Raw genomic sequence first — 11,738 nt, forward strand, 5'->3', positions numbered from 1 at the left:
AAGGTAGAGATACACCTCAAGCATCTCCTAACTCATGTATAGCACATGGTTGCAACCAAAGATGCTGTTGTTTAGTGATGAATCATTTTATTATGCAAGATTAATTTAATCTTTTTAGCAAAAAAAATTGCCTTGGGGAATCAGAGGACCTTCTTGATGAAGACACATGATGACATCAAGATTCACATAACTCATCGCACGCCTCCACCCCATGCTATGACAGCTTGATCATGCCTAGTTCAAGAAGGACTCGGTCCTTAATCCTTCATGACAAGGATATGTACGTCAAAAATCGATGAAGAAAAAGGACCCTTCTTCATACTATCCAACCAACAACAAAACGCGTGGTCGGCAGGATTCGAACCTGCGCGGGCAGAGCCCACATGATTTCTAGTCATGCCCGATAACCACTCCGGCACGACCACTTGGGTGAATATGTGCCCACTTTTATTCTATTTATAGAGAATGGCCCTCTTTCTCATCTCTACTAGATTGGGTCGAACTGGTTTCGGATGAAGAGATTGTTGAGATGGCCCTCTTTCTCATCTACTAGAAAGGATGAGTCTTCTAATTGGATTCTGTAGAGGTTACATGGAATCGGCCAAATCATCGTATCTTTAGAAGCGCACTGAATTCCTACCATCTCATCACAGATACATAGCAGACAAAAAATACCATACCATGCTCGCACAACTAATATCTAAGCTGTAAAGATAACGACCGGAAAGAGTTCTCTGTAGATGAGAAAGAAATAGGAGCAGCTAAGCATCACTATATCTCATTTTTGTGCAGATGCAATTAACTAGCAAAATTCTGGTATATACGCAGCCTACTTCCAGTCTGTATAAATATATGGCTTAGACTAAACATCAATAACTTAGTTACTGACCTCGAACAGATGCCGCCATGAGCATATGGAAGATGATGATTACTGTAGAAGGGAGAAAACAAGCCACATGAGATCCATGGAAACACAGAACATGAGCTTATATTACATGATTATGTTTTTAGTGGTAACTGATGGTTTCCACACTTCCATGAATACTATACTATATCTGTATGGATAACAGTAAGAGGAACAACTAATTTGGAACACCTCCGTTGGTGGAACAGTGATGCACCTCACCGAACACCCACCACGGTCCATTGGGTCGAGCCACCGGTAGGTAGTGAAGCTCTTATGATCGGAACGCGCCTCACAACTGAGAAAGCTTCGTTGAGACGGGCTGCATTGATTTTGACCTGGGATGCCCTCTGCAACACAAGGATTGTCAGGAAGAGGAGACTCCTATTTTCATTAATAACATTTACTTTCCTATAAATCACCCTATACCAGCTTCACTTAGCAATTGCTATCTTCTGGCATAGCATGCCGTTCTATATATATGCCAGACAAGTAGCAGTAGCAACCAAAAACCACAAAGCAAGCTAGTCATTTCAGAGGAGAAGAGTATTTAATGGAGAGCAAGTTGTAAAGAGGGAACTCCTTACCTACCCAAAGATAATATTGAGCCACGAATCCAATGGATTTAGCACAATGCCATGCATCATTTTATTAATGATTTAAGAACATGTGTTTAGGCTTTGGAACATGAATTATCCCAAACATCAAATACTGCAAGTAATTTAGCAGGTTGACTTTTGTTTACATAAGATGATTCAAAACAAAACTAGAGTCAACAAGCAATAGAACTGTTAAATGGAGTGAATGCCAAATGTTGGCCTATATCCCTAGCTAGAAAGATAGAGCAACCAGAGGCTTGTTGCAGAAAAGCTAAAAAGCAGGGAAAATATAAGAAAATGTAGGATTCGACATCAAGGTGCCAATAGAAGTATATTCTGCTCATCCTTCCAATAGATGAAAAGTTTCCATCAATATGCATAAATGCCGCACATCTCACTAGTGTTGGGATCACCAAGAACTCTCCATCGTCAACCATCTTTCATCTTTATTCATTCTCTACTTGGAACCAGATGGTCAATTAACAAATGACTGCTACAGAATTTTGCATTTTGAATGCTAACTACAGATAGCAAGTGACCAGTCTGATGTAAGAATGCTACTAGACCATAGTTGACTACACTTGAGTGCAGTTAAGACAGATAAAATAAATACCGCTTACATGCTTTGAAATGTCACGTACATGCTAGTTCACTATCTTCGAGGGAAGGTAAAAAAGAAACTAAAAGAAAAAAAAATACAAGCTCCCAAAATTTTCTGTTTGTTTGAGGGGAATGTACTAATGGTAATAATAGGCAAGGAAACCAAAGAAGAAGAAAAACCATCCCGGCCTGGCCCTTAAAGATGAACATGTTTCACTCCATTTAAGGTGCATAATCATCAGAATATTACCTCACAATCTAGGTTTATACACTCTCACTCAGCAGATAATACTAAGCGAAAAACAAAAGTCGTATGCCGTTTATTATAATTCAGAATAGATGCACATAAATAATTAAGTTACAAAATATTCAATGCTAGCAAGTAATAATTTTAAATATGTTAAATCAACCAAAGAGGACAGGTGAACTCTAAAACACGAAAAGTGGCACAAACAAATAGCCATCATCAAATTATAAAGGTTCAGACAAGTGATATATTACGGAGAATCATAAAATCAAAGCAATTAACTTCCAGGAATGACAGCATTGCATCAAACAGTCAAGAATGTGCCTTCATGTGCTTATTGACCAGAGAGTAAATGACGATGATGAAGAAAATTGGTGGTTCGAGCCCCAAATTTTCTCCCTGAAAAAAGTTAATATTCAAGAGGAAACATGAGGCAACGTTAACAAAGCAAGACTTTACCTTTTCATCCAGGCTGACCTTCAGAGGAATCCTTCTAGTCTTGGGTTTCATCCTATACAATCGCTTTCGAAGCATCAGAATCCCCAAGATTGCTGCAGCGATGGAGATGGACCAAACTGGCTTCACCCTGAAAGCACAGAATTTTAGAAGCTCAAAAGGGAGCTTCCACCAGACCAACCGTCTCTTCTCCCCTCCCTCAGTCAAAGCTTTCTCCGAGCCATTGTTCTTTTCGCTCATTTCCAATGCAGAACCGTAGCACTCACCAGTCTTCACAGGTTCACCTGGCTCCTCGTCGCCAGGATTCTCATGTTCCATCTCTCTCCCCTCGGCCCCCCCAGTCCCCTGAAGACCCACTCCTTTCTCATCGTCGTTATTATCAGCTTGTTCTCCGATCTCCAAACATCCGGCATCACCAAGTTCCCCCTTTTCCCCGTCAAGACGCGATATTTGCCCGTCCGGCGACTCATCCGACCGAAGCCCGCCCAAATCAATGTTAGGCAACTCCATTCCGGGATAACCCACCTCCTTCCTCGGCCGGTCGTGAAACGAGAAGACGGATTCCTGATCGACCAAGCTAGCGTAATCAGAACCGGCGCGTGCTTCCTCCATCTCCTTCTCGTGGGTATTTCCGTCGAAGGCAGCTACTTTCCGGTACGGGTTCTGAGAATCAAGGGAAAAATAGTCGTACTTGATGGCGCCGTCCAAGGGCTCGAAACCCTCTCCAGCCTCAGGGGCGAGAAGGATCTCCCAGTCGCGGAAGTCGGTGTGCCCTTCCATGGCGGCGAAACTGAACGTGCGGTGGAGAGAGCGAAGGAGGAGATGAGAAGCCCTTAAACTAAGCGCGCGATCAAGTGAGGGGTCGAGAAGGGCATCAGAGAAGGGCAGACACGGCCGTCATCTTCTTTCGCGCTTCCTTTCTTCGTCCTGTTGAGCCGGTGAGAAGAAAGAGATAAAAAGGGGCATCCAAACAGAAGCGGTCCCATCGCAGGAGAGCCACTCATCACGGGTCAGCACGCATCTCGATGATTCCGACCGGACAAGCGGGGAGTAGTACTAGCGATCATGAGATCCATGTCAATGAACGGCTCTGTGATGTGAGGACCGCTATATTCTGGGGTCCAGGTCTCGACCAAGCGACACCTGCAATTGGCGGCAACTGCGGGTCCCGCCTAAATTGCCAAATGCATCGGCAGCTATTAATGAGACCCACCTCTATATATATATATATATATAGGAGATTGCTGCAAAGAGGACTAAACTTGGCAGTCCAAAAAGTCCAGTGTAGCTCAACAGTATACTTAATGTGTTGGTGTGCACTGCTGGCTTTCAGCATCACCAAGATTCATCCACTGGTGCATATTCCGACCAAAGTCTCACTGAGACACCACCTCCTAAGTCGATTGCCGCACGGAACTGGTCGGCGTGCAAGAGAAGAAGAAAGCTACGCCATTGGATCGGGTTTAATCTGCGGCGCCACCAAAACCGAGCTATTTAACGTGGAGAATCATCATTTGACTGTTGCTTTCTGCTTAGTTTTTACACCTTGATGTTGTCGGCAGTCGGGTACCTCCGGCTATTTGGCTATTAGTTCACCTTTGTGTAACATCACGTTGTAAAAGAAATCGAACAAACAAACAGTAGATGGTGAGAATGACAAAAAAAACAAACACATGCAGTTCATCAAAGATCTGATACGTTATACCATCAATCTTTAGATATTACTCTTATCATGGCCCAGCCACCAGGTATAGCTCAGATTCAAACCGGCCTCGTCGCACGAAAAAGCAGTATGCGGGAATCAAAAGAAGGAACCAGAACCTACAAATTGACAGGAAAATTGCAAACCAATTGAGATAACCTCACATAATTAGTAAAAGCAGAAAAACACAAATAGGAAACATATGATCACCCTTGGAATCAAAAGTCGCAAGTCAAATACTAATTTCGCATCTGGTATTCCAACCTATATCATCGACATCACCAAGAAAATAGCAAAAAAACCGAGTAACAACCCATATGGTGTGGTTGTCGGTCAATGTAAGAGCACCAAACACTCTTAAATACTTGTGTTTGATGTAAGCCTGATATTTCCAATAAAGAGTATCTGCCCCAAATTAAGACATTCAGTCTTGACACCTAAACATTAGAAAGAACATGTGGAACAAATCATCATAAGTTGCAATCCTTTAGCAAAGATAACTGTCCCATAAGAAACCAGAACCATCACAATTATCATACCCAATTGTACCACATGAAGAAATATATAGCATAATGTACTTACTGTCACGTAATAATCTCCAGTTTATATTTAAAGAAAATTTAGCTGTCAGCTATTGCAGACAAAATTAAACATATGGGCAATTGATTGAAGAATTTGCAAAGAATGTTTTGTAGCTCAAATGCTTGTCATAAGCATGGCAACAAATGGTCTTATTGATGAACAAAAATTGTTTTAGCCATGATAACGGAACACTCAAGCCGTCGACTGTTTGAGATAGGCGATAAGATCAGCACGCTCTTGTGGCTTCTTCAAACCAGGAAATACCATCTTAGTACCAGGAATATACTGCATAAACAAGTAAAATACCTTTTAGGAAAAGAACATATGAGACATCATAGTGGTAGCATATACATGGAAATGTTGATTCATCTAAGTACAAGTGTAACAATCCTTCTTAGTCTCTATTAGATGTCCCATTTTGCAAATCAAGAACCATCGGATAAACTTGTACATGAATTATGCTTAGGGATTGTAGCAATCCCTAAAACTATTTTATTATATGACACATCATTACAGCACCCCAGTTGCTATGAATCATCTAAGAATACATATTGGAAATTCAAATTAAAGACAGTAGAATGGAAATGCATTATGTTTTGATATCCATGAACAAATGTTGGCTGATATTTGACAATAACCATTTTGATAATAGCTTCCAAAACCTACCATTATCAGTACAAACAGCCCCCAAAGACAGTATTTCCTGTGTGCAATTCAGAACTTATAATACAAGCTGAGAATACATGATCCGACTAAACATATTGAAACAAATATTTAATTTTTCAAAGATATAAATTCTAAAATACAATCTCTTTTATGTATTTTACAATTAATGATATACAAAAGAATTTAAACATTAGGTTAAAAATATTTTTAAAACAAATGTTATATTAATTAAAGAGTTTATTTAAATTAACAACATACAAAAGAGTGTTTTTTACAAACTATTGATCTATTCTCCTTTTCTTTTCCCCCTCTACTCCTGTACTTCATCTTTTTCAGAATATTAATTTAAATTTTAGTTTATTTTAACCTCTGAAAGACCGCCAATTACTACTACTGTCTTTAGAGAAACCAACAACACTCGACAGCTGGTCTTCAATGAAGTTCAATGAATATTTTATCAAGGACGAATTAAGTTGGAGATAGAAACGCTGAATATACCAGCATAATTACGTTTAATTTCCCCTTTTCTCGATCCCCAAAACAAGCATTTTATGAATTTTAGCATTAGAAGACAAACTCAAATCATAAGTGTAAGTATCAGATGCAACCTTAATCAAAGTCATTGTAAAAAAATGCTGATACTGACACCTTAGTCAACGAGTAGAACATGTGGAGAATGGTCTTGGGTGGCAGAACGAATGCTATCAAGGTATAAATGTTACACAGCTAGCTACAAGAAGAGCCAAAAATCCATACCTTCTTAGGGTTAAGCAAGTAATCATACAAAGTTGACTCCTCCCATACAACAGCCTTATTCTTGTTTGCGGCAGAGTAAGAATAACCCGATGCCGTACCAGATTGTCTTCCAAAAAGGCCGTTCAAATTAGGTCCTGTGTGCAAAAAAAAGACAATCGTCTCAAGATTAAGTAAGACTAAGCTTATTCACACATACAGACTAGAGAGAAAATTCGACAAAGAAAAAGACGGATTTGATATCAAACAACGCTCAACAAGAGGTTCTCCAGAACAAGAAAGATTCCCAAAAGATCTATTCAAAGCAACATCAATAAAACAAGTCTAAACCCTACATATCATTCATAATTAAAACCCAGATCTACGATAGCCAGGCACCGATCCATCAAAGGAAACAACGGTAGATCGACCAGCGACCACGCAAACGACAACTCGTCAATGATTCTAGAAAACAATCTATCTAGAAGAAAGACAGGGGAAAAGGATCAAAGAGAGGTCTGATCTACCTTGCTTGTGGCCGGCGCCCTGGTCGACGGTGTGGCACTGCGCGCACTTGGTCTTGAAGATCTTCTCCCCGGCCTTGGGATCGCCCGGCGGAGCTTCCGCGAACGACGCCATCGAACGCCGTCCAAACGAGATCTCTCTATCTAACCTAGGGTTAGGGTCTCTCTATTTCCCCCTCTTGCTTCCGAGCAATTTCCAACAGGCAAAGCCGAATTCTCCGCTTGCGGACGATTATTTATGGTGACCCGCGGGCAACGAGTTGTCGAAACTAACCATGAATTAACGGAGATAATGAAACTAACCGAAGGGTATAATAGTCATAAAAGATATTTAGAGAACTTTGACCAGGCGCCACGTGTACGGAAGCGTGGTGCCGAAGGCCACGGTAATCTCAAGAACCAAAGCATGTGGTCGAGAGGCACAAAAGCCCTCTTCATTCACTTAAATTACGGCTCAGTCCACAAATTCTTTCTCCTTAATTATGTGATGATATTTCAATTAGGGTTAAACGTTCAAATTAGACAATCTTAGATTCGAACTCGACGTCTTCATGCTCACAGTAATGGCCATCGGAGCAAAATTAGACAATATATTCTGACATAAAGCATATTTGGAGTAAATCGGAATGAAGTTTATGAACATAGTTTTGCGTCTGATTCTGTAATTTTTGGCTTATTAAACATTTCATTAGTCGGCAATCATCGGATGAAGAATAAGAAGATACTGACTGATGAGTCAAGACACCATAACACCAATTTTGAGCTTAGATTGGAGGAGAAGATACTGATGAGATGAGATACTACAAAGAAAATTGTTAATAAGAAATTGGCTCCATACAATTCGGAAACTAAAGGCAAAGATGAGAAATGAATGTGGAAGGAACAATGTAAAATTGCCTCAACAAACTAAGAACCAAACCTAAAAATATCACAACTCGAACAAAGGATATATGAACATGAAATTACCATTCCAGAATGATATATGAAATCTTCTGTCATCAGATGAGTCAAGGGGTTGGAAAAGTCTTACGTTTCTGGTGCATTCTCAGCATATGCCATCGCCACAGGCCCTACTAGTTTCACAATCCAATCAAGCCTGCATAAAGCTCACATGATGTTTTTTCACCATTATGATACTATGCAAGAAGACCCTATGAAGGTCCGTCCCCATTAACATATCACCACTGATCAAAATTTTAAACAACTTACTTCATTACCATAAAACTAATTTCATTAATTTCAAAATGAAACCACAAATGTAAAGGGGGTAGCTGCACTTGGGAGTTTCTTCCTAGTATCTAGGGACTTCTCTAAGCGGCAGCATGGGCTTTGCGGGTGTTGGAGAAGAACCTGAGGGTGAACCAACTTGAAGAGCGCCTTGAAAGGACATGCTGGTCCCATCAAAGCCATCCAAAGCAGGGGGATCATCCCTGATCATCGTGCGAAAAGATATGGAGCCTCGCTTTGTAGAGGCATCAGAGTTTCTCCTGGTGTCGTGGCAGTTCTGGCTTACTATAAGTGAAGCACTGTCATAGTAATAATCATCATAGGGTACCTCTTCCATCTCTCTTTCCTCTAGGTCTCTCAGGGCCACTGAATCTTCCGCTGGGAAGTAGACCAGTATAACGATGCCAATCACAGCGCAAAACAACATGACCAGAAAGGCTAAGAAAACAATCACCTCATAAGCCAAGTTGCCCGGATGAGGTAGGACAGAGAGACCAAGGAGGAGCACCCTCACTGGAAGAGAAAAAATAATTGAGGATACCAGCCAATAGAGCCTTCGGAGTAACCGTTTGTTGATTGCTGAAGACAATATATGCAGTCCAACGTATACGGCATAGCTGATCAGAGCAGCATGAAAAAGCCCAAGAAGAATAGTGCTAAACAGAGGATAAGTGCAGACACACTCATCTCCAATCAAGACACTAGCTCTTGTGAAGTAGTTGAACTTCTTTGCTCTCCCATCACTCCTGTCCTCGTTGAAGCCCTTGGGTCCAACAAAAACCAGGATAACTTGCATGATGAAGATCGGTAGGCAGAAAAGGAACACATAACCAATGGTCTTCTTGTTCCATCCTTGGCTTAGAGTACCCGACTCCCTCCTCTGCAAAGAGGCACGTAAGAGGAACACAAGTGTGAGGAAGACTGTAGGTTCTGAGAAACCAAGGTTGAAGATGATGTAGAGCTTGCACATATTCCTCTGCCATGTTATGCTGGAAAAAAGCCTCCCTTTTAAAAAACTTAATCTAGCTAGTTCACTCGAGCTCCACAAAACTGCTACTAGGGCCAGAAAAATGCGTATAACCCAGGGCCCATTAAAGTAACCAAGCCGGTGAAAATCTCGTCGCTGGATCCGCACCCGCAATAAGGCAACTTGGTATATGCATCGTATAGCAAGGATATCAAACAGAATGACAAGAGAAATGGTCACCACACCAAATGCATCGGCACTGAATCTGGTCAGGGGCATCACACGAAACACAAATTCCACGCATACTCTCCCCTAGCATCGATACTTAAGAGCCCACAAGTACAACAAAAGTTGATACCTTTTGGTGCTGCTGATGCACTGCACTCCTCGAGACAGTAACAACCAATCTGAGGTCTATTATAGAAAAGCCTGAGCTTTTGCAAAAACCTCATCAATGGTGTATGACTTGGGCCAGAGAAGATCTTTCATTGCACAACAAGAAACCACACCAACAACTGTAACTTGAACATATGAACCAGTCAGGGGAGTCCAGTCAGCCAATCCATAACATGCACCTTCAGATTCATGGTACCTAAGCAAAGTTTAAGCTTTTGGGTAAGCAGATACTCCAAAAATCTAATATAATCACAACAAAAACATAAATAGAAAATTGAGCATTTATCCTGATAGAACCAATCCTATCAGTAACAATCAAATAATGGGCTCACACACTAGCAAGAACTCTAGACACTCAAAAAGCTGACTGGAGGTCATGCAGATTTAGGTGCATGATCACATAAGCATTGATCAACCAGACGAAAATCCGGGAGCAAATCATGACATGAAAGCAGCATGCATCTGCTCAGTGAAACGAACAGAATCTCAGTGTCAAATAATTCTATATGCACAAAACGAAGCTACCGTTTCTCCGACAAAGTAGAATCATAGAGGTCTAGCATGATAGCTAAATGAACAATCGCAACCCTAATTGCCTAATCTCAAGGTAACAAGATAGCTATAGCTCTCCGTGTTCGAAGATAGCAAGATGTTAACCCAAACGTAGGTGGAATCTCATCACAGGTATCAGAAAGTTGATTCATTTGACGATAATAAGGATGAAGCTACAGCCTGCAATCACCTATAGCATTAAACTCCTTCCGCATCAGGAAAGTAAACAACATTACCTCGATTAAAAGAAGGAACTCCTGACATTTATGTTTTGCTTAACTCGCTCAAACACACAAAAACTTCTAAGATGGGGCAACGTACTGAGATAGCTTTCATTTCAAGAGCACTAACGAAATAGAACACTTGGGAACCTCCTAACTCAACCACCTACATTTAAGAAGCTCAATAGATCATAAAGCTACAGCAGAAACTTCATTAACAGCTTCAGGACTAGTTATGATCCAAGACTTTGGCTCATTTCTCAACCTATAGAAGCGAAAAATAGAACCCTCACAACGTAGGCAAGACACAAAGCTCGTCGCTCGCGAAGAAAGAAACAACGTAATCTAGCGAAAAAGAAAAAGGGTTCATCTGCAACAGTTAACCCGAACGATTTATCTAAATCAAACCGCTAAAAGTCAATGAGTACTGGAAGAACACTAAGAGACAAAAAAGAGATGAAAAAGGACGAACCTTGGCCGAGATCAGAGGAACATGAAACGATCCACGGGGGGAAGGGGAAGAACCCTAAACCTCGAGCTCTCCGGGACGCAAAGACTGGGCCAAATCTAACGACGCAGGGTTCGAAAGAGAGCTTGCGGGAAGGAGAAGCCCGATCTGGCGAGCAGCAGAAGGGATTACGGAGGGGCGAGTGCCAAAGCCCAGAAGGGAGGACGAAGAGGAGGAGGACGAAGAGGAGGAGAAAGAGTTGGAGCGACAGCGAGTCTGAGGTGGCAAGAGATGAGAGAGAGATGGGTTTGTTGGCCGCGGGTCGCGGACAGGCTGTTTCCAGCTGTCAGGCGGCTCGGTGTCCGCAAGTGGTGGTTCGGTTGGAACGCCGAACCGAGGTGGCACGGTGGTGCTGCTGCTCTTGTCGTGTGGCTGTGGGGACAACGTACCGCCCCGGGCGCTCGGGCCGTCGTTTGTCAGATGACCATTTCCTTCCCCCCGATCATAGAATATACGATCGAATTTATTTGTAGAAAATATATGACATAGAGCTAAAACATATAATTTATTTTTATTCATTTAAAAAAAAAAGAAATCCTGAAGGACCAACCGTTTTTAATCATAGAAGTCTATTCTTTCAAACCCCTCTAATTTTGTAAAATGATTATTTTTTTAATTAGTTTAAAGGCAACCAATTATAAGAACAAAGTGCGGAAACAAACAAATATTAAGTATGTCATCTTTGACAAGGATGACACTAACATCGACCAACCAGGGAACGTTGCATGGTTCCACCGTCAGTCGCGACAACCAATCTGTTCCTATGATTGCGCTTTTTGTATTGCCAGTGGAGTTAAAAATAGTCATCGTTGCGTGTACACTAACATTATTCTTTATTTATTGATCTTTCCACAT

General features: G+C 41.4%; 3 protein-coding genes and 1 non-coding gene across 4 annotated transcripts; all 4 read right to left on the reverse strand.

Moving 5' to 3' along the window:
• Positions 1 to 343: 343 nt before the first annotated feature.
• On the reverse strand, positions 344 to 425 carry TRNAS-AGA (transfer RNA serine (anticodon AGA)). The gene has a single exon. It is a non-coding gene; the product is annotated as a tRNA-Ser (tRNA).
• A 545-nt stretch (positions 426 to 970) lies between these two features.
• LOC135679438 (uncharacterized) lies at positions 971 to 3,995 on the reverse strand. The gene is made up of 2 exons (XM_065193195.1): positions 2,810 to 3,995; positions 971 to 1,254 (listed from the first exon to the last, which is right to left on the reverse strand). Exons 1-2 carry the CDS (start codon positions 3,584 to 3,586, stop codon positions 1,123 to 1,125), a joined length of 909 nt encoding a protein of 302 aa, XP_065049267.1. The 5' UTR covers positions 3,587 to 3,995; the 3' UTR covers positions 971 to 1,122.
• A 1,102-nt stretch (positions 3,996 to 5,097) lies between these two features.
• On the reverse strand, positions 5,098 to 7,234 carry LOC135679440 (cytochrome c-like). The gene is made up of 3 exons (XM_065193196.1): positions 7,016 to 7,234; positions 6,513 to 6,646; positions 5,098 to 5,375 (listed from the first exon to the last, which is right to left on the reverse strand). Exons 1-3 carry the CDS (start codon positions 7,125 to 7,127, stop codon positions 5,283 to 5,285), a joined length of 339 nt encoding a protein of 112 aa, XP_065049268.1. The 5' UTR covers positions 7,128 to 7,234; the 3' UTR covers positions 5,098 to 5,282.
• Positions 7,235 to 8,225: 991 nt separating this feature from the next.
• Positions 8,226 to 11,113, reverse strand: LOC103992645 (uncharacterized). Its single transcript, XM_009412434.3, has 2 exons — positions 10,848 to 11,113; positions 8,226 to 9,798 (listed from the first exon to the last, which is right to left on the reverse strand). The coding sequence occupies exon 2, from the start codon at positions 9,483 to 9,485 to the stop codon at positions 8,304 to 8,306; it is 1,182 nt and encodes a 393-aa protein (XP_009410709.2). The 5' UTR covers positions 9,486 to 9,798; positions 10,848 to 11,113; the 3' UTR covers positions 8,226 to 8,303.
• Positions 11,114 to 11,738: the final 625 nt, after the last annotated feature.

The sequence above is a fragment of the Musa acuminata genome, chromosome BXJ1-7 (assembly GCF_036884655.1).
Source record: "Musa acuminata AAA Group cultivar baxijiao chromosome BXJ1-7, Cavendish_Baxijiao_AAA, whole genome shotgun sequence".
NCBI lineage: Eukaryota > Viridiplantae > Streptophyta > Magnoliopsida > Zingiberales > Musaceae > Musa > Musa acuminata.

Excerpts from the sequence above, each read along its gene's own strand:
- LOC135679438 (XM_065193195.1), bottom strand. The coding sequence starts at position 3,586 with ATGGAAGGGCACACCGACTTCCGCGACTGGGAGATCCTTCTCGCCCCT. Across the intron at positions 1,255-2,809 it reads AGGTCAGCCTGGATGAAAAG|AGGGCATCCCAGGTCAAAAT; the intron begins GTAAAGTCTTGC and ends CTTGTGTTGCAG.
- LOC135679440 (XM_065193196.1), bottom strand. The coding sequence starts at position 7,127 with ATGGCGTCGTTCGCGGAAGCTCCGCCGGGCGATCCCAAGGCCGGGGAG. Across the intron at positions 6,647-7,015 it reads GGGCGCCGGCCACAAGCAAG|GACCTAATTTGAACGGCCTT; the intron begins GTAGATCAGACC and ends TTTTGCACACAG. Across the intron at positions 5,376-6,512 it reads ACTTGCTTAACCCTAAGAAG|TATATTCCTGGTACTAAGAT; the intron begins GTATGGATTTTT and ends TTGTTTATGCAG.
- LOC103992645 (XM_009412434.3), bottom strand. The coding sequence starts at position 9,485 with ATGCCCCTGACCAGATTCAGTGCCGATGCATTTGGTGTGGTGACCATT.